Source organism: Myotis yumanensis, unplaced genomic scaffold (assembly GCF_028538775.1).
Source record: "Myotis yumanensis isolate MYYU_CA2020_CCGP unplaced genomic scaffold, mMyoYum1.0.hap1 SCAF_5, whole genome shotgun sequence".
Classification (NCBI taxonomy): domain Eukaryota; kingdom Metazoa; phylum Chordata; class Mammalia; order Chiroptera; family Vespertilionidae; genus Myotis; species Myotis yumanensis.
In genome coordinates, this window is record NW_027223756.1 from 76,226,539 (window position 1) to 76,247,304 (window position 20,766).

General features: G+C 56.2%; 2 protein-coding genes and 1 pseudogene across 6 annotated transcripts; 2 read left to right on the forward strand and 1 right to left on the reverse strand.

The window, feature by feature from the left end:
* The first annotated feature begins 330 nt into the window (after nucleotides 1-330).
* LOC139010751 (large ribosomal subunit protein P1 pseudogene) lies at nucleotides 331-731 on the forward strand (annotated as a pseudogene).
* A 3,780-nt stretch (nucleotides 732-4,511) lies between these two features.
* Nucleotides 4,512-8,978, forward strand: FGF22 (fibroblast growth factor 22). Of its 2 annotated transcripts, none has more exons than XM_070415610.1 (3): nucleotides 4,512-4,728; nucleotides 7,300-7,406; nucleotides 7,493-8,978. In XM_070415610.1, the coding sequence occupies exons 1-3, from the start codon at nucleotides 4,515-4,517 to the stop codon at nucleotides 7,685-7,687; spliced, it is 516 nt and encodes a 171-aa protein (XP_070271711.1). In that variant the 5' UTR covers nucleotides 4,512-4,514; the 3' UTR covers nucleotides 7,688-8,978. The 2 variants fall into 2 exon arrangements, with proteins under 2 accessions (XP_070271711.1, XP_070271712.1); XM_070415611.1 differs by having other exon boundaries at nucleotides 7,303-7,406.
* A 766-nt stretch (nucleotides 8,979-9,744) lies between these two features.
* RNF126 (ring finger protein 126) lies at nucleotides 9,745-20,675 on the reverse strand. 4 transcript variants are annotated; one of them, XM_070415586.1, is made up of 9 exons: nucleotides 20,521-20,675; nucleotides 13,969-14,027; nucleotides 13,542-13,605; nucleotides 12,761-12,972; nucleotides 11,601-11,669; nucleotides 11,458-11,527; nucleotides 10,739-10,832; nucleotides 10,382-10,497; nucleotides 9,745-10,294 (listed from the first exon to the last, which is right to left on the reverse strand). In XM_070415586.1, exons 1-9 carry the CDS (start codon nucleotides 20,593-20,595, stop codon nucleotides 10,145-10,147), a joined length of 909 nt encoding a protein of 302 aa, XP_070271687.1. In that variant the 5' UTR covers nucleotides 20,596-20,675; the 3' UTR covers nucleotides 9,745-10,144. The 4 variants fall into 4 exon arrangements, with proteins under 4 accessions (XP_070271687.1, XP_070271686.1, XP_070271688.1 ...); XM_070415585.1 differs by having other exon boundaries at nucleotides 12,761-13,005; XM_070415587.1 differs by having other exon boundaries at nucleotides 10,374-10,497; nucleotides 12,761-13,005.
* Between the last annotated feature and the right edge of the window lie 91 nt (nucleotides 20,676-20,766).

The window sequence follows — 20,766 nt, forward strand, 5'->3', positions numbered from 1 at the left end:
CAAAACAAAAAGCTTCTGCACAGCAATAGAAACCATCAACAAAACGAAAAGGGAGCCCACTGTATGGGAGAACATATCTGGCAATGATACATCTGATAAAGGGTTAATATCCAAACTATATAAGGAACTCATACAACTTAAAAGGAAGATAAACAATCCAATTAAATGGACAAAGGACCTGAATAGACACCTCTCCAAAGAGGACATACAGCCCCCTTTCCCAGCTACTGGGAAGGTGCTTGGTTCTTCTGAGGAAGCTAAGGTCGCGTTGGGGTGAGGCCCTCACTTCATCCAGCGACTAGCAGCGCTCGCCCAGCACTCACCCTCACCATGGCCTCAGTCTCAGAGCTCACCTGCATCTACGCGGCCTTTATCCTGCTCAACGGACGATAAAGTGGATGAAGTGACGGTGACGGAGGATAAGATCAACGCCCTCATTAAAGCAGCTGGTGTAAATGGTGAACCTTTCTGGGCAGGCTTGTTTGCAAAGGCTCTGGCCAATGTCAACATTGGGAGTCTCATCTGCAATGTAGGGGCTGGTGGACCTGCCCCTGCAGCTAGTGCTGCCCTAGCAGGAGGTCCTGCTCCCTCCACCGCTGCTGCCCCAGCTGAGGAGAAGAAAGTGTAAGCAAAGAAAGAAGAATCTGAGAAGTCTGATGATGACATGGGCTTTGGTCTTTTTGACTAAACTAGCTCTTTTGTAACACATACAATAAAAGCTGACCTCTGTTGCTGTGGGCTTTAAAAAAAAAAAGAAGAGGACATACAGATGACCAAGAGACATATGAAAAAATGCTCAAAGTCACTGATCATCAGAGAGATGCAAATTAAAATGACAAGGAGATATCACCTCACACCTGTCAGAATGGCTACCATCAACAAATCAGCAAATGACAAGCACTGGAGAGGATGTCGAGAAAAGGGAACTCTAGTACACTGCTGGTGGGAATGCAGACTGGTGCAACCATTATGGAAAACAGTATGGAATTTCTCAAAAAATTAAATATGGAACTGCCATTTGACCCAGTGATCCCACTGCTAGCAATATATCCTAAAAGACCCTAAACACCAATCAGAAAGAATGTATGCACCCCTATGTTCATAGCAGCACAATTTACAATAGCTAACATCTAGAAACAGCCCAAGTACCCATCAGTAAATGAGTGGATAAAAAAGCTGTAGCCCTAGCCGGCTTGGCTCAGTGGATAGAGCGTCGGCCTGTGGACTGAGGGGTCCAGGGTTCGATTCCGGCCAAGGGTACGTGCCTGGGTTGCCGGCTCGATCCCCAGTAGGGGGCGTGCAGGAGGCAGCTGATCAATGATTCTCTCATCACTGATGTTTCTCTCTCGCTCTCTCTCTCCCTTCCTCTCTGAAGTCAATAAAAATATTTAGGAAAAAAAAAAAAAAAGCTGTAGTGCAGCCCTAGCCAGTTTGGTTCAGTGCATAGAGTGTCGGCCTGCGGACTGAAGGGTCCCGGTCGACGAGGGCACATGCCCTGGTTTCCGGGTTGGATCCCCAGTGTGGGGTGTGCAGGAGGCAGCCGATCAATGATTCTCTCTCATCATTGATGTTTCTGTCTCTCTGAAATCAATTAAAAAATATTTTTTTAAAATTAAAAAGAAGAATGTGAACATATCTTTGGGAGCTATTATTCAGCCAATCCCAGAGACTAGAGAAATGAATGTACTTCATGGTTTGGGAACAGAAAAAAAGCTATTCAAGGACACTATGGGAACAGTAGGGGGCATTTGAGCATGGATGGTGAATTAGATTGCAGTGTGGTTCTGACAAAGGACTGAGCCTTTTGACATTACATGTGTGCATTTTTTTGAGTCGTAATGTAAGCATACATCAAGAATACAGTTGTATACAGTCCGGTTACCTTTCACAAATGGAATACACAGGTGTTCCAAAGAACATCCAGCTGCCCAAATCCCCTCATGCCCCACCCGGTCAACTGCTCCTGCGAGTGACACACCCCTATCCTTATGGCTCACACCATATATTGACTTTCCTGTTTTAGACTGTCACAGAAACGGACCTCTTTTGTGCCCGGCTGCTTCTACTTAATATGATGCCTGGGAGTCCTCCATGTTGTGTGTTTCAGGAGGTTATTCCTTTTCATGGCGGCACTGTACTCTCTTGTGTGCATTTGCTACACGGTATTAACCCATTCTGCTGCTGATGGAGAGCAAAAAAGAAGATATATAATTGGGGACTCCAGGAACAGAGCATGTATTGTGCTTTACCCACTAAGATCGCTATAATCAAAATGACAGACAATCCCAAGTGCTGGTGAGAATATGGAGTAACTGAAACCCTCATGCACTGATGTCCACAGCAGCAATGATATATAGCAGCCAAAAGGTCGACACAAGCAAGTGCCCATCAGTGGGTAAATAGCTAAACACAATGTGGCCCATCCACACACTGAAATATTATTACTCCGCCGTGAAAAGGAATGAAGCACTGACCCATGCTACAACGTGGATGGGCCTTAGAAACGCAAGACTCCGTGAGAGAAGCCAGACACAAGAGGCCATGCAGAGTGATTCCATTCATGTGAAATATCCAGAATAGGCAAGTCCATAGGCAGAAAGTGGGTTAGTGGGTGCTGGAGGCTGGGGAAAGCGGTGGGGAGTAGGTGCTAAAGGGGAAGCAGGTTCATTTTGGGGTGACAGAATGTTCTGGAACTAGATAGAGGTGGTTGAAAACTCTGCCTGTACTGCAAACACTGTGTGGTATGTGAATTATATTTAAATGAAACTGTCATTAAACTCCGACCACACTTGGGGCAGGGCCAGCTTCCCAGGGGTGGTCCCATCCGTCACACAAGGCCCCCCCAGTTATCCTCCTGGGGAGGGGGTTGGAAACAGGTGAGGAAGTGAAGACCAAGTTTCTGGCTGGCAAGTGGGGAATGTTATTCCGAGCCTGTGTGCTGTACCTCTGCCCAACAAGGTGCAGAGTATCTCATTCCATCCTTCTAACCTTTCCTTTTCTGGCACATTTTACAGAGAAGGAACGGAGGCTTGGGGACGTGCTGAACGCATGCAGGAGGCTCAGGTGCTGGCCTCAGGGCCCCCAGTGTGGCGAGACAGGCTGAATGGACCAGGCCATAGGGACATCCTCCCCCATCTGGAGTCCCGGGGCCTGGGCAGCCCCTGTGTGGCCCTCCTGGGGCCAGGAAGAGGGATCATGGAATCCCCCAGAGCCTCCAGGAAGAGGACTCAGCTTCCAGCTGGATCAGTTACTCCTCCAGCGTTCCAGTAGGGTGGGCTTGTCACCTTTTCTTCACCCCAATGCTATTTAAAGGTGCCACCTGGGGCTATGGCTATAGGACTGGGCTGGTGGGAGCAGAGGGTCAAGGATTGGAACCCTGGGATGCGTCCTCTGAGGGGCTGTGGGGGGAGGTGCTGCCCCTCCCGGGCCTCAGTTTCCCCAGCTAGCAATGGCGCCTCTTGGCTTGAGTCTGTGAGGTTCATTGTATTCACCACGCAGGACCAAGGGCCCAGGATGGCTCCCAGTGGGGCTTGGACGTCTTGTAAATGATGAGCAGATGTGGGTATAAAGGGGGCCTCCCCACTCCTGATGCTTAGGACATGCAGCTCCAGACGCTGGGGATGCGGTGCTGGCCTCGGTCACCATCCACTGGCCACAGACACGTCCATGAATCCCCATCCCCCCACCCACAACACCCCATCCCCCCACCTGCTCAAATGCCTGTGTGCACCCCACCCCCATGCCCACCCCTCAGCAAAGCCTCCTGCCCAGAGGCCTGGCTCTCAGGAAGCTCCAGTTTGGAGGGCAGACAAGTTCCATCTGAACATGCTCAGTCCGGGGGCCTGGCTCGCACAGACAACACTCAGGCCAGAACTTCCCACCCAACCTCTGACCCCTAATCAACCCCACTTCTTGTCTCTCTGTCCGCCTTACCCTCTGTCTCTCCCGCATCTGTCTCTCTGTCTCTTTTAACCATCTTCCCCTGTGTCTCATACTCTCCATCTCTCCAGCTTAGTCTGTTCCCCGTTGTAGCTCTTCGTCTTAGTCTCTTTGCCTCTCAGTCTTCGTATTTCGCTCTTTCCATGTCTCTGGGTTCTTTCTCTGCCTCATTCTCACCGTCTCTGTCTCAAGTCCTCGTCTCTGTCCTTCAGTCTCTTACCTCTGTGTTTGTCTCTCTGTTTCTATCTCTGTCTCTGTGCCCTGCCTGTCTCACACGGACACCCCGCAGCCCTTGCAGGCCAACCCGGTGATTCACAGACACGCACCACCCTCCCCACAGCGCAAGACAAACACACGCCGAGGCCCCAGCAGGTTTTCCTAAATGGACCGCCCCCGCCCCTCGCCCACTGCGTCCTGGCGCCGCTCCAGGTGCCCCGCCTGGTGCCCAGCCCGGAGGCTCCCCATTGGCCCAGCCGGGGCGGCCCCTTTCGGACTCCCCGCCCCTGACTCAGCAATGGCAGAGCCGCGGACTTGCTCCGGGAGGCAAAAGCGGGCGGAGAGCGGGCGGCGAGGCCATGCGCTGCCGCCTGTGGCTGGGCCTGGCATGGCTGCTGCTGGCACGGGCTCCCGGCGCTGCGAGGACCCCAGGCGGCCCCCGGAGACCACGCAGCTACCCGCACCTGGAGGGCGACGTGCGCTGGCGGCGCCTTTTCTCCTCCACCCATTTCTTTCTGCGCGTCGACCCCAGCGGCCTCGTGCAAGGCACCCGCTGGTGCCACAGCCCTGACAGTGAGTCGCGTGGGGCTGCCGGGTGACAGGGGTGGCGGGGGGCGGGGGGAGGTTCTGGACCAATGGGTGGGCAGTAACAAATGCAGCGGTAATCTTAACGATGAGCCGGTCCTGGGGGCTCCTGTGGTTGCATGGCATTGGCCAAGTCATTTACCCTTTTGGCTTCATTTTCCTCCGCAGTCAAATCCGCCAAACCTAAATGGTCACAGAGGAAGCTCCCAGCCCCAGGCCTGGCTCACTAGCAGAGAAAGGGTGTTTACAGATAGTTGAGTTTGGGGTCACTGGGCCCATTTGTAGAGGGGAAACTGAGACTCTAGAAAGTTACATCACGCAGTGGGGCAGAGCTGGGCTCTGAACTTGACTCCCACTATGCAAAACAAAACTCAGGATCTGCCTGGGTGAGGGACCACTTTGTTTCTTTCTAGGAAACTGAGCCAGAGAGGGGAGATGACCTGCCCAGGGTCACGCTGCTGGGGGGTTGTGTTGCTGGGCTCCTTGATGCTCAAGAACCCCATCGAGTTGGAGTCACTGTCCCTGTTGCCCCACCCAGTAAACAATAGGCACTCAATAAGTATCTGTGGAATGTATGAGGCAAGAGGAGATGCAGGGTCAAAGAGAAGGGGGTTGGGGACAGTTGGGAGGCCAGGGCGGTTGGTGATGCCATGGGCCTGCCTCAGTCTCCCCACAACTCTGAGCCCTGGGCGGGGGTGGGTGGGGGGCTGGGGGAATGAAGCTAATCGCTGGCCACTGCCTGAATCACCACCATTAGGGCAGATAATCACCCCTGCCCTTCCCAGCTGCTTTCATCTGGGGCTCCCAAGGCCCTCATTAGATTCACTAGACCAGGGCAATGACAGGGGACTGGCTGGGCCGGTTGACTGGTGGTGGACACAGCCAGGCAGGGTGGCCTCAGGCTGGGGTTGAGGCCTGGCTCTGCTGGGTGACCTGAGACAGTTGCTGCTTCTATCTGAGCCTCAGTTTCCCAATCTGGCCAGTGATGGAGTGACAGATGGCTTGGTTGATGGCTCTGTGTGGGTTGGTCTTGGAGGTCTTCTGTCCTTCATTAATTCAGTGGTTATTGGGTAACTCTTGTATGCTGTACTGGGCACAAGGGACACAGGGTGACCAGGACAGCTCACCTTCATGGGGGTTCCAGAACAGAGGGTAAAGCGGTTAAACATGTAATATAATTTCAGAGGGGACCACATGTGGTGCAAAGAAAATGAAAACAGGGCAATGTACAAGAGGTGACTCGGGGAGCTCTTGGGGGAGGTCTTGGGGGCCTCTCCAAGGAGGTGGGCTTGGGTTGAGCCTATTATCAAGAAAAGGAGCTGACCATGCACAAGAGGAGCCAGGGGCCTGGCTGAGGGAACAGCAGGTGCAAGGCCCCATGGGGGATGGGGTGAGCTCCTTGTTATCTCAGGTATCCAAGTACAAACTGAAAACTAGAGGGCAAAACCTTGACTCTAGATTAGACCTCCGTGCACAGATTTGACCCCATGAAGGTGAAGCCGTCTCTGGTCACCAGTATGTCCCTAATGCCCAGCACAGCATATAAAAGGTGCCCAGATTAGACCCCAGTGCATGGCTGAGGGGGGGTGTGGCTCATCCTGAAGTCCTGCTTCGCTGGACAGGAAACATTGGCTCAGAGCCGGGCAGAGCTCGCCCAGGGTCACCCACCGACGGATTGGGCCTGAAGCTGCCTCTGCTCCTTCCCAGGCCTGTTTCCCCCCTTGGGAGGTGGGCACAGGCAGCACCCTCATAAGAGGGAGGCAGGAGGGTCAGAGTCAGAGATGGAAGAGGCTGTGCTGCTGGCTGTGAAGTTAGAGGAAGGGGCCATGAGCCAGGGATGTGGCGCCTCTAGAAGCTAGAAAAGGCCAGAAATGGTTCTCCCGAGAGCCTAAGGAAGGACCAGTCCTGCCCACACCTGGCCTTAGCCCCCTAAGACTATGTAAGATGCCCGACCCCAGAACTGCTGTGTGGGCTTAGTGGGGTATAGTGCTTGGCATAGAGTTGGCACTGAAACAGTGTAAGCGGGTACCAAGTTGAATGCACTGTGCTATAAACACCCCTGTCCCACTCTCAGGCCTTTGCCTGGGCAGTGCCTCCCTTCTGGGGTTTCATCTCCCTATAACCGAGTGGCTGCAGCTGGCTGAGTTGTCAGGGCTGGACATGGCAAAGGCCATGAGAACTGTAGGGGAAGCTGCATGGCCCATGGTCACTGTTACACTCAATACTTGTTCTTACTAAAATCAACAGCTCACTCAGGCAAGCACCTAACTCCTCTGGCTTGGTTTCCTCATCCCTGACCTAACCAGGACTCTCCCCTGCTCCACAGCTTGCTCTGGTTCCCCAGTACCCTTTGGAGAAAGCCCGACTATTCCCCACTTACATCCTCCATTGTGTCAGGGGCACATCCTGGGGACAGGCCCTGTGGGCCCCGGTGTATTCCCATACCAAGCACAGGGCCAGGCACACAGGTGGTGCTTGGTGAATGTCACTGGAATGACTGAATGAGGGAGCACATGGGAAGCAGACGGTGGCTGAGGGCCCTGACCGAGCCCTTCCCAGCAGGCATCATTGAGATCCGCTCCATCCGCGTGGGCGTCGTGGCCCTCAAGGCTGTGCACACCGGCTTCTTCGTGGCCATGAGCCGCCGGGGCCACCTCTATGGGTCGGTGAGTGCATGGTGGGGGTGGCTGGTGGTGGGCAGGCACTGGCAGGAAACGGGGTCCAGTGGCCTCATGTTCCCGACCCCCCGCAGCGGATCTACACTGCTCACTGTAGGTTCCAGGAGCGCATTGAGGAGAACGGCTACAACACCTATGCCTCACTTCGCTGGCGTCACCGAGGCCGGCCCATGTTCCTGGCGCTGGACAGGCGGGGGGTCCCTCGACGCGGTGGCCGGACACGGCGGCACCACCTTTCCACTCATTTCCTGCCCGTCATGGTCTCCTGAGGCTCCGAGGGGCCATGAGGCACAGCTAGACAAGATCCAAAAGACATCTGGGCAGGTGGCCAGGGACCAGAGGCCGGAGGAGGCCCAGGCTGTGGCCAAACCATGTCTGGTCACTCATTCCTTTCACAAGCATTGAATGCCTGCTGTCTGCAGGGCTCTGGGGACCCTGCAGGAACCCCATACCCACCCTTGTCTGAATCTGAGGCGGGTGAACACTGAGCTGAGTAGGGGCTGTAGGTGTTGAGTCATGAGCTGGGGAGCGAGGAGTCCCCGTAAGGCGCCTCCTGGACTAGAGACTGAAGGTCACCAGGTCTTGGAAGAGTATTCTGGGTCGGGATACAGCCTGTCAGACTCAGCAGTGGGAACCCATTGGAGTGTTGAGGTAAAGAGAAGGGAAGCTAGGGACCAGGGAGTCTGGGGACCAGCGGGGAGAGGACAACATGGACATGCCATGGGTGATAGGTCCCGACCTGTGGACATGTTGCCTCACATTGTAAAGGGACTTTGCCGGTAGGATTAAGTCAAGGCCCTGAGATGGGGATGATCCTGGATTATGGGAGGGAGAGGGGGAGCATTATCATTACAAGGGTCCTCCTAAGAGGAAGGTCTGAGCATGCGAGTCAGAGATGGAAAAGGTTGTGCTGCTGGCTGTGAAGATGGAGGGAGGGGCCATGAGCCAGGGATGTGGCACCTCTAGAAGCTGGAAAAGGCCAGAAATGGTTCTTCCTGGAGCCTAAGGAAGGACCAGACTTGCCCACACCTGTGGTTAGCCCCTGAGACTTAGGCAAGCCTCCTGATCCCAGAAGTGTTAGAGAATAAATGCGTGTGGTCACAGCAGATGTAGAAACACACATACAGGGTCTGAAATTGAGTAATGTCTTCAAAGCTTCTCAGTTCTTCAGGGGGAGAGGTGCCATGTGCAGACCGAGGGGCTTCATGTCAGTGTCCTCCATAGGCTGGGGATGGAGGGGAGTACATGGGAAGTGCTGTGCCTGGGCGAGTGCCCACCACTCTCCCAGAACCCCAGAAACCCCCCACCACAGGGCTGAGTTCTGGAGCCTTGGGCCAGGCAATTCCATTCTGGGCCTCAGTTTCTCTCCTATAAAGTGAGAAGAATGATTGCCCAACTGGTGTGGCTCAGTGGTTGAGCGTCCACCTATGAACCAGGAAGTTAGTTTGATTCCAGGTCAGGGCACATGACAGGGTTGCAGGCTCGATCTCCAGTAGGGGGCATGCAGGAGGCAGCCGAATGAGGATTCTCATTATTGATGTTTCTATCTCTCCCTCTCCCTTCCTCTCTGAAATTAATAAAAATATATTTCAAAAAATATAAAGTGAGAATGATGATGCCATTTATCCCATGGGGTTGGGGGGGGGGGGGGCGCGCTAACGTGGGAGCTCCTCCTAAACTAAGGTGGGACATTCTGCTTGGGGCAGGTAATCCCTGGGGAGTGGGGTGAGGGCTTCCACCCATCCCAGCCTCCTGCCACTTAAAATACAGAACACAAAGCCAGGGGTCACTTACTGGGGGGGTATGATAGTACAGAGTGGACACTCACTGTGGTCAGGGCCAGTGGTTCCACCCTGGTGACCCTCACTCCAGAACAGCCTTCGTACATGAACACCATCAGCTGCAGTAAGCACGGGCTGGGGAGGCCCACCTGACAGCTCAGCACATTGGCGTTTCCTGTTTCATGTTTCCAACACAGTGACCCTCTGCACCTGCTGGTCGAATGTCACCAGTCCACTTCCAGGGTTCTGGTTTGGGACAGCGGTGTTGGCTGGTGCCCAAGAGGCACAACCCAGGGTCCGGCGCAGAAGGAAAACGCCAACCACCTGCTTCTTTAAGTAGGTGTATTTTTAAATAACTTCCAAGATACACATATTTTTTCCTTTAAAAAACATCTGTCAGAGCAGTTTAGTTCCGTTTTGCTGGTCATTCTTGTGGTCCCGAGCCCCCTGCACTCAAGGTAGGGACTGTTGGCCTGTCTGGTGGGGCCAAGACCCCAGCTGAGTGGCTCTACCCCATCTTTCCACAGATCATGCAGGGCCGCATGTGAGCTAACGTCCATTTATTTCAAAGCAGTAATAATTTAAAATTATAAAAACCTTTCCACTGTTGAACATGTAGAGGGTGAGGTTAGAGACGAATGGGACAGGGGATGTTGGGGACGCCTGAGGGCGACATATGCCCTGCGTCCCTCTGTGCCCAGCCCCTCAAGGGACATCCCTGGGGGAGGGCCGGGCTTCCTCCACAGCCTGGAGGCAGTGGGTCCTCCGAGCCTCTGCCCACAGCTGGGGCACAGCTGGCACCGGAGTCCATGGGAGCCATGGTGGTGTGAGAGCTGAGGCAGGTGGGGGGCACCTCCTGGGCTCTGGGATGTCCATGTCCCCCCTGCCCACAGGGCCTGGTGCTGGCCGGGGTCCTGTGCTTACTCTGGGGACTGGTGGGGGGACTCAGGAGTTGCTTGCTGGGTTCTCATTGCTGGGCGAGCTGGAGGAGGAGGACGATGATGATGATGAGAAGTTCACGGGGGTCATGACTGGGGGGTTGGTGGCTGTGTTCTGTCCTGTGAGGCTTTTTCGGCAGACGGGGCAGCTGTCATGCTTTGTGGGGAGAGAGGGAAGCAATTCAGAGGCTGGCAGGGTGCAGGGGTGGAGCGGGCTCGTGGCCATGGCCACCCACCTGCTCACCTGCTCCAGCCAGGGCACAATGCAGTTGTCATGGAAGAGGTGGTTGCAGGGCAGCTGCCGCACACGCTCACCTAGCTCGTAGTCATCTTTGCACACAGGGCACTCCAGCCCAGAGCCTGCGGGGAGCAGGGATGCCGTGACACATCCAATCAAAGGTGTCCCATTGGGGAGACTGCCCATCCAGAGCCACCTTGGACCCAGGGGAGGGAAAGAGGCTATGTCCTGAGTCCTGTGTCCCAGGGGAACAGAGAAGACACTGATAAAGCCTCCCCTTCAAACCGACCTTTGGTCTAACATAAACGTCCTAGGGAAAATACCTTGAAAATAAAAGAAGCTGGGTGACTGAGGGCCACGTACCTACGTGTTCCTCGGTGACAGTGACGGTGGGGAGGGCCTGGATTTTCTCTTTGTCTGCGGGTGGGGGGCCTGTGTTTTCAAACTGATTGAGGAGCTGAAAGACAAGAGGCCAGAGTGCAGGAGCCCTGCCCGACTCTGAAATGCAAGGCTAGGTTACCTGCAAAAGCACTGAGGCCACTTCTGTCCTGGTCCCCCGGACCCTCCATTTAGGGGTTAGAGGTCAGTCACCCCATGAGGCCCAGCCACTGGCTCCTGCCCACTCTTCTGCTCATCTAGTTAGTGTCACCTCACAGCCAGAGCGGGAAGACAGGGCCCTGGGGCTCATGCGGTCCTGTGTCCTGTGAGGCATCAGCTAGAACCAGAGGGCCAGATCCCATCAGAGACAAAATACTCAAAGGGGTCACTGGTGAGCAGCCCTGAAAGTGGCAATGTTCCTGCCTCACAAGTGCCACAGAGGTCATGGTGAACACCCATCCTTGGCACGCGGTTTCCTGCTCTACAGTGGTGCCATGCCAGGAGGAAGCATTTTGGCTGGTGTGCCCTAGCCTCAGGATGGAAGTTCTGGGGCGCTAGGAAACTGAGCGTCCACGCCAGGGATGTAATCCACCAGAACACTCCTACAATCCTCTCACCCTCTCAGTGCTGGGGGGCTGGGGGGAATGGGCCTGTTGAAACGATGGTGATGACCCTAGTGCCACCTGGGGAGGCCCACCCTGTACCTGCGTGATGATCGCATCCAGCCCGTTGGCCCCCCAGGCGTAGTCCATCGGGTTTGAGTGCAGGACACCCCTGGGCAGAGACGTGTGGGGTTCAAGTGGCAGAGGGGCTGGGGGGCACTTAGGGGACCCGCCCACCTACTCACCAGGGGCCCAGGCCCAGGTTGGGGATCGTGGCTGGAGTGATGATGCCATTGACCAGCTGCTGGATAATCCTGAAACAGAGCAAGGCCAGGCCTGTGGTCAGTGCCTTCCCAGGGTCAGGGACCCCTTGGGGAGGACACAGAACCCTGGAGCCCAGCTTCTAAATCCACAACATTGAAAGGTTGTGCTTTCGACCAGTAAGATTTCTGATAAGGAAGAAGAATGAAACATGAGAGGGACCCAGAGAAGCATCTCCCTCACTGAGTTCCAGGCCAGGTTTCCCCAAGGCCCAGATGGCACCTATGGCTGTGACACCACATCCAACCCCCATTATACAACCTGGGGGAACATCCTGGAGGTCATGAGAGCCATGGGGTCAACCCTGCTGTTTGCAGCGGGCCCAAAACATCCAGTCCAGATCCTGCTGTCTCCAGAGCTCAAGGTCTGTGGGGTGTGGGTGCTGCTCAGACATGAGACAGCAGGGGCATCAGGGGCTGGCTGGGCCGAGCTAGAAATGCCTCCAGCTCAGTGAGGGAAATGGATGGGCTCTATGTAGGTTTAAACCCATTTTAAGTGACACGGGGGCTTCATGTACAGTCAAGTCTATCTCAGAGATGTGTGAGAAGCCTAGCCTCGCCTCGCCTCCTCTGGAGAGATGGGGCCTGCAAGGAACAATGCTTTTATTCTCAGTCCTTCTGAGCGCCTTTCCCCTTCCTGTGCAGTCATCAAGCTAAAAAGCCGTTTGGGTACCTGCACACAGAAGGGGGCAAGGGGCCCTGTTACAGGGCAGGGATATCAGGAACTACCAGCTCGATGCTGCTCTGGGACAAAGACCTGAAGGTGAATCATCCACACCCAATGAAGCCCTGCTCAGAAGGACAATGGGGACACTCAGTGGACATGAGGTTCTCCGAGCCCTGTCCAGGTCTTTGAGACACACTTCAGCCCCCCCAGTTCCCCAGCGAGGGCCCCGACCCCTACCTGCACCACCCCATTTTGCATGGTGGGCTTGGGTGGCTCTGCCAGAACTCATGGGAGAACTACCCTGCCCAGAGGCAACATCCACACCATCTTCTGGATGGGCAGATGGTCTCTGAGTGGGGTGGGCAGGCTGGAAGCCCCCAAGAGCAACCCACCCACCTGCCCCCAACAGCCCCCTCACCCTTCTAACGTGGGGACGCCTTCATGCCGGCCGGTGGCCCTCCTCGCAGTGAGGCGGGCTCGGGGCTGCCGGGCGCCATACCGGTGCCGGGACTGCTGCTCTCTCTCCCGCCGGCTCTCGGGGTCTCTGCCATTGTCGGCCAGCGCCCCTGGGGGGAACGTGGGGATCTCAAAGCTGTCGTCAAAGATGCCGAAAGCAAACTGCCCGTAGCCCTGCGGCAGCGTGAAGAGGTGTTGGTCCACATTCTGCGGGAGGAAGGCCGTGACCGTGGGCCCCTTGCATGGGCGCCACAGTTCCTCCCCACTGTGGCTACTGTTCTAGGCTCAGGGCTTCAAGGGGACAGGAAGACGCCAGAGAAATCTTGGTGCACATGCAGGATGCAGGAGGCTCTCGGAGGAGGGGCCAAGGATGGGGAGTTCAAGAGGTCCCAGGGCTCTGGCCAGATACTCAGTTGGTTAGAGTATCATCCTGACACACCAAGATTTCAGGTTCAATCCATGGTCATAGCACATACAACTATCAACCAATGAATGCATAACTAAGAGGAAAAGCAAGTTGATGCTTCTCTTTCTATCCGCCCCCCTTCTTCTCACTCTCAAATCAATTTTAAAAAATTATTTTTTTACGTTTAAAAAAAAAAAAAGGCCCCGGGAGTCAGGGAGAAGGACAACCCTGCCTGTTGGGGAGCAGGGTGAGCAACCACCTGCAGGACGAGGGGCTGAGTCTGTTTCCTCAGCCATGCAGGGCATGGTCCGTTGTCAGGGGAGGCCAGTCAACTCACCTCAAATGGCTGCCTGCTTTGGTCTGTGGGGGCTGTGGAGGGAGCGGAACCGTTCTCTGTACTCCTGGGTGGACACGGTGCAAGTCAGCAGTGGGGCGACCGCTGGAGAAGAGGCAGGACCCCCGCCTGACCCCCACGGGCCTCAGGGTCACTCTCCACCCTCAGCAGCCCCTGCCCTCATCCCAAGTCAGGAGAGTGAAGACCATCTTAATCTCTGGCTGCCCAGGGACTTCAGGGCACTGCCCCAAGCCCACCCCCTGCCCACCATCACCCTCCCAGGCTCTGTCCATCAAAACGGCTCTGAACCAGCACTGGGTGCAGCACCCACATGTCCCCTTGGCACAGCTCTGCCCTCTCACCCCAGAAGCCTGGATCCTATCAGCATGCACCTGGGCCCGAGACCTCTGTGACCAAGGGGCTGCATTACCTGGTTTCTTCCGGAAGCTCCTCGATGAAACCAGACTCACATCGTGGGCAGATGTAATCCTGTGGGAGGAGAAAGCAGGTGAGTGTGATCTCAGGATCCTGACCCCCATGTCATCTGCCTCTGTGGGTTCACTGGACATCCCTGCCTGGGGCAGGACACACCTTGGGCCCTGGTCTCAGGCCCCAGCAAGCAGCAGAGGATAGGAGTGAGGCCCAGGATGGGTGTCATCTCAAGAAAACCATCTGTGAAACTGTTGCAGTCCAGGGTCAGACCCAGCAGAGATCCAGGTGGTGGGTATGGACAGCTCAGGGCACACATCAACCAGAGCTACAACCTCTGTATCTTGACCTGCTCCTCTGCAGGTGATCTCCCCACCCACCCACATCCCAGTGACAGAGTTTCAGTGTGTCCACTCAGCATATTAGCTGATGAAGGCTCTGACAAGGCCTGTAGCAACCACGGGCCAGCTAATGCGGGTCCAGTAAAGCTGTTCAAGAGAATGTTCGAGTGACCCCCCTAGACGCACATACAGGAGATGTGGTCCTGGGCCGGCACCTGACCCTATACTCCTAGATGGCTGCACAAGAGACTGTGTATGGGACTCAGGGCTATGTGGGCCTCAGAGGTCAGCTCCCAGGAAAGTGGCCACTGACAGCAGAGGGACCGGCCTGTGGATGCCCCACAATGGCATTTCTGGAACATACTGGCAGCCTTGGCAGAGGATCTGGGACCCTAAGCTGGAGTGTGACCCCATCACACTGGCCACGCCCACTGCATCCCTCCCTCCCGCAGCCAGGTGGCAGAGACTGTGATGTCCTGAGGGGAGAGCAAGGACCAGCCTCAGGCACAATGTGTATGAGCCCCAAACCATGCTGATTCCCTCAAACAAGCCCAGCCTACATCATGCTTGTTGCGTGTGTGCAGATTTCAGGGTTATCACAGGTATCCCTAACGCCACAGACAGGACACAAGACGTGTGCAAGACCTGCTTCTGCCCAAGGTGACATTTCAGAAGCACGGCCCATGTGCTGTGAGAGAGAAGGCGAGGCTGTTTACAGTCCCATGGGACACCGCCTTCTGTAGGAGTAGCCCCATGGTGGGGTGCCGGACACCTTCATCTGGGCAGCGGGCACTCCACAGCGCACACCTGGTCCCTCTCACCTGCCTGGCTGCCAAAAGCAAAGCTGCCAGAGCCAAGTGGGGAGGGCAGGTGGGAGCTGCACAGGTCATTGGGCCTTGTATCCAAAATATATAAAGAATCCTTATAATTCAACATTAAAAAGACAAACAACCCAGTTAAAAAATGACCAAAGGATCATTTCTTCAGATACACAAATGGCCATTACCCATAAAAAGACGCTTGACACCACAGTAACAGGGAAATGCAGGTCACAACCAGTGAGACACCTGCACACCCATGGGAGGACTACACTCAAACAGACGACAGTGACAAGTGCTGGCGAGGACATGGAGGAATCAGAACCTCCAACATGCTGTTGGGAATGTGCAATGGGCAGTCTGTCTATAACACAGTGAGCAGTTCCTCGGAAGGTCACACAGTTACCACATGACCTTGAAATGCCACTGCTAGGTGTCCAACCAGAGAAATAAAAACACACCTACAAAGAACCCTATCCAACCATGTCCATGTCTCGAGTCACAAGAGCCACAACAACCCAAGTGTCCATCAATGCTTGAATGTGGTCATCCTCGTCCTGGAACATTACTCAGCCATGAAAAGGAGTGATGCACTGACACTCGCTATAACGTGGAGGGGACCCTGAACACATGAAGCTCAGTGGGAGAAGCTACAAAAGGCTACACACAGAGCATGATTCCATTTATGCGATCTCTCCAAAACAGGCAAGTCCACAGGGACAGGAAGTGGGTTGGTGGTTGTCAGGGGAGGGAGATGAGGTGACTGTTGATGAGGACAGGTTTCTCTTGGGGCGATGGAATATTCAGAAATTGGATGGAGAGGTTTGTGCAGGACTCCAAGTATACTAACCACACTGAAGTGTACATTCTAAGTGAGTCATATCTCAGGAAATTGTTATAAGAAATGGTGAGGAGAGCAGCCCTCTGCCCTCCTGAGAAGGGGTGTGAGGGCAAGGGACAGCTCTACCACAGTGAGTGATCACCACAATCATAACCCAACACGGGATTCCCAGCCAGTGGAGGGTCACTCAGGTGCTCCTCCTAGCACCCACCTGCCAGCCCTCAGCCGGTTTCACATGAGCTACAGGAGGCTTTGTGAACAGGCCCACGGGGAAATGTGGCTGCAGGGGGGTCTGCATTGGCCACAGTTAGGATGCAGGGAACCAGACACCCCATGAACATGGCAAGGTCAGACAAACCTGCCCATCACCAGAAGTCTGCCCAGGGAACCCCTCAGCTCCAGGTTCACAGGAAGATCCAAATCCTAGTATAGCCCTCACCCCAGACTTGTAGATGTGCCATGTGGCCTCAGAATGAACATCAGGTTGACCTGCAGGAAATGGGCAACCTATTTTCCCACTTTTAAGGCTCATTGCAGCTCCTGGGCGCTCACTTCTCTCAGCCTGTCCCATTGTCCTTGTCCTCCAAGGTCCCAACACCCCCCTGAACCAACCGCTCTGTGCAGGTCACCATGGAGCCCCATCTCAGCACTAAGCACAGTCAGCACATGGTTAGGTCCAGAACCATCTGGCCAGGCCACTCCCACAGCTCCGCCCCCTCCAGACTCAAGTCCAGGCTACCTCTGCCCTCCCCCTTGCCCTCTCACCCTGGCAGCCTCATGCCGGTCCTGCCCATCTCAAGGCCTACATACCATCCCCTCTGGAGGAGCACTCTTTCCCATATATCTACCTGGCTGGCCCCCTCACGGAAGCTGGGTCTCTGCTCAAACGTCACCTCCCGGCTGCAATCCTCGGTCTCCTCACCTGTAAACGGAGGATGACCTCAACCCCAGGGCTCTGAAATCCAGCAGCTGAGGACCCAAGGGCTGTGGTTTGACATTGGGACGTGGTCAGGCCCTGCCTCTGTGCAGAGTCCAGAGCGGCCCTTCTGAGCCATAGGCTGCCCCAGACTTGAGGCAGGGCTCTAGCCTGCTTGCAGGCGGTGGGGAGGAGCCAGAACCAGGAGTCTCCCATGCTCTCCTCCTCAGAGAGCATATCCCAGAGATTTTTATTAAATCAGAGTGGCCAATGGTAGAGACCCACATCCCAGCAAGGGGACTGTGAGATGGAATGTATCCCTCCCACAGGACAGAACTTATCTCCAGTGACAGGGTCAAGGTGGCAAGTGCTCCTCTTCTAGGTGGGGACAACAGCCTGCTTGCGGGGGCCTAACTTGTGAGCACCTATCCTTAGCCAATGACTTGTCATGAATTAGTTACTTTTCCCCTCAGAGGAAGGGTGACAGGGGACCACCCCAGCATCATCACCATAGCAATAGCAGTGGCCAGCGCACCAAGGATGACACACAGATGCTAAATGCACTGAGCACTCACTCCATACACTGGGCACCTAGGACATGGTCAGAAGGTACTACGGTATTTGGCCCCTCATTCGTGATGGGAAGGACATGGGGGCTTTAACATGGAGACCCATGTCCCCTGGACCAGCCCTCAGGATAAGCACCATCCTTTGTCCAAGACTCCGTCACATCACACATAAGCAGAGGGCCCACAGTGAAGTTGGGGAAACTGAGGCAGGAGCTGGAGAGATGCCTGTCTCATATGATCACCCACTACAGTGACAGTGCCTCAGTGGCCCAGGCCTCCCAGGGTCCCTCGGGAATCAGCAGAGCTCCAGGTGCAGCACAGACCCAAGAGGGCTGGTGCAGAGGTGTAGCAGGGGTACTTGGACTCAGACCCAAACACAGACAAATTGAGACCTCTACAGCCCAAACCCCTGGGTGCACTTGCTGCTCCTTCCACCCCATGTAAACCGCCTCAATGTCACTAGGAGAACTGTCCCAATCCCATCCCGGTCCCTCACACCCCGGTCATGCCCCATCTGTCTCCATGAGCCCTACCAGGACCTGGCATCATCTAAGGCCCACTTCACACCAGCCACACACCCATCGCACAGACACAGACCTCAGCAGATGGTTTAATTCAAGGGCACCTACCTAACCCAACCTTCCTCAATCTCCCCAGGCTGCTTTTGACACCATCATAGGGACTGAGGCTCCCACCTCCCACGGACACAACTGGTGTGCAAGAACCTGCACTGAAGAACTGACCTCTGCACAAGCCCCAAGGATGTCAGGCGCAGCAGGTCCGCATCCAGGACCCTGCAGTCATGCACGTGCACCATGTCCCCAGCACTCGTTTCCAGGTAAGGATCGAGTCTGGGCCTGTGCATCAGCCTCAAGGCCTCCAAGCCAGCTGGCCTGTCTGGTTCCTGCTCTCACATGCCACACTCCAGCTAGGCGACCCACCTTTCCCTTTGCGTTCTGGGAGTCAGGTGCTGGGCTCCTTTGTACAAAGATACTCCCAGTGGGCCTCATTGAGCGAGTGTGGATTATCTCATCAAACCCATCGGACAGAGAGGAGACCTGAGGCCCAGGGAGGTTGAACACCTCACCCACACACAGCGGAGAAGAGGTGCAGCTGGTGCAGCCTCAGCAGGATCCTAGATTCGAGCCCAGCTGATAGAGAGAAGCCCATGAGTCCAGGGTACCTGAGAAAGAGCTACTGTGACAACAGCCATTTCCTGTCACAACTGCAGTAGGAGCTGCATGAAAACCAGCCCAAGTGTCTTACAGCAGACACAGTGGGGCTAGTTTCCCACAAACAGAAGTCCCCGTTTCTGAGGGCAAGTGCTGGCTGGGACCTTCTGCTGTTACCAAAAACCAACTTTCCCTCCCTAAGAACACCAGGTGTTCCCCTTAGTGATAAACATCCCCCTGTCTACTGAGCCTCACTGAATCCCACACCAAGCACCCTCCCACCCACCCAGGTACCCCCTCCCCGGCGCCATACTTGCTCTTAGGATATTTACCAACATTCCTGACTAAATACTTGATAGTGTTCAAGGCTGGCTCCCTGACCAACCAGTTTATAAACCCTGAGGGCAAAGGTGATGGCTATCTTGACACCACTGGATTCTGTGACTAGGAAGGTCCTCATCAGCCCAGCAACAGTCAGAAGAGGTCAGAGTCTGCCTGGTCCAAGGCCATATAGCCAGGAAGTGGCCACGCCAGGCCAGGACCCAGGCCCTGTGCTGGCCCCCGGATGGGAAAACCGAGGACAGCTAACCGTGCAGATGCCCAGCTGCAGCCTCAGCCTCAGCCTCCACCCAGGGCCTACCCTGGGGCTCACACCAACTGTGAGGGACTGCATCCAACTCATCCAGGCCGGTGGGCTGTCAGGCGGCCAGCCCCTTCCTGCCACAGTGGAGAAAGAAAGAACCAAGAGCTGGGGCGCAGGAGGCCAGAAGAGACAGAAGCAAGACTGGAGTTCAGCTCCCCAAGTCTGTGCTCACCCACCCAAGGTTTCGGTTTCATTCTATTTTCCCCTTTCCTTAGGAGGGGGAGGAAGGCCCTTGCTTCTGGAAGCCACACCACCCCTACCCCCTCTCTCCTCCTGGACCCTAGGCACCACTCTCCAAACCCCGGCTCCAGTTCCTCATCTTCTCTGTGGCTGGGATCATCTGAACAGACTCCTTCTCCTGGCTCTTCCTGCCCCCCCCCCAAGCAGCAATCCCTCTTCCCAGGGAACCCCGGAGCTGGAAAGGAAGGACCAAGTGTGGCTTTGAAATCAAAACAGGCTCTTCCACCCACCAGCCAGGTGACGGTGGGGAGATAAAGTCCAAGGAGCGAACCTTGTAGGTGCTCGGTAAACCCTGGCCACTTCCAGATCACACACCCGCTCCCGGGGAACTGGCCCAGCAGCAAATGTCAGGTCCGTGGCCGGCATGGGCCGCCGAGGGCCTGTTTTTCCACCTGTGAAATGGGACCGGGTCAGCCAAGAGCAGGGGAACCTACTGACTCAGAATCTCCGGGCTGAAGGGCCTGGAAAACTGTCTGGATCCAGCAGCCCCCCCCCCCCCCCTGGACTACACGGCGCGACCAGGCCACCTGGGGAAATCTGGCCTCAAAGAGCCAGATGCTGGGTGGGCTCAAGCCCCCAGGAAGCGCAAGATCGCGGGCGCGGGTCAGCTGTCAGACCGGCGCAGGGCCGCAGCCGCTCGTCCCGACGACGGAGCGCAGGTGGGGGGCTTCCACCCGGCGGCCCACAGCGAGGCGCGGCGCCGCCGACGCGCTCCGGGAACGGCCCCCGGTCACCTTTCCTCCGAGGCCCCGCTTCCTCCTGGGCGGCGCGCCGGAGCAGGTCACGCGGCCTCTACGAACCTCCGTTTCCCCGTCGGGGACCCAGCGGCCTCACGGCGCGGGAGGCCGCGGATCGGGATCACCGGCCCCGCGGCGCCACCGGGGACAGGCCCCGCCTCGGAAACCCCCGCAGGGCCCATACCGCCGCCGCCGGGGCTCAGTTTCCTCGTCTGGGCCAGCTCGCCGCAGGACGCAGGAGAGAGCCCGCCGCCCAACGCCCGGCTCGGGGCTCACCGGCAGACGCGGCACGATCTCGACCGAGCAGCAGTGGCAAAAGTACCGTCCGGGCTGCGGCGACGCCTCAGCCATGGCCGCCGCCGCCTCCTCCGCGCCGCCCGCCCACCGCGCGGCGTCCGCCGCCGGCCGTTTGCTGCTCTCTCGCCGGCCGACGAGCCCGCGCACGCTCACGCACGGCACGCACGGCGCACGGCGCACGGGGCGGAGTGGGGAGCGCGGGAGCCGGTCTGGCGGCGCGCACAG

Bases quoted from the DNA above. Each gene is read 5' to 3' on its own strand.
- FGF22 (XM_070415610.1), top strand. From the start codon at position 4,515: ATGCGCTGCCGCCTGTGGCTGGGCCTGGCATGGCTGCTGCTGGCACGG. The intron at 4,729-7,299 runs GTGAGTCGCGTG...AGCCCTTCCCAG, and splicing joins CTGGTGCCACAGCCCTGACA to CAGGCATCATTGAGATCCGC. The intron at 7,407-7,492 runs GTGAGTGCATGG...GACCCCCCGCAG, and splicing joins GGGGCCACCTCTATGGGTCG to CGGATCTACACTGCTCACTG.
- RNF126 (XM_070415585.1), bottom strand. From the start codon at position 20,595: ATGGCTGAGGCGTCGCCGCAGCCCGGACGGTACTTTTGCCACTGCTGC. The intron at 11,528-11,600 runs GTGAGTAGGTGG...GTCTCTGCCCAG, and splicing joins AACCTGGGCCTGGGCCCCTG to GGGTGTCCTGCACTCAAACC. The intron at 10,295-10,381 runs GTGAGCAGGTGG...CTCCCCACAAAG, and splicing joins TTGTGCCCTGGCTGGAGCAG to CATGACAGCTGCCCCGTCTG.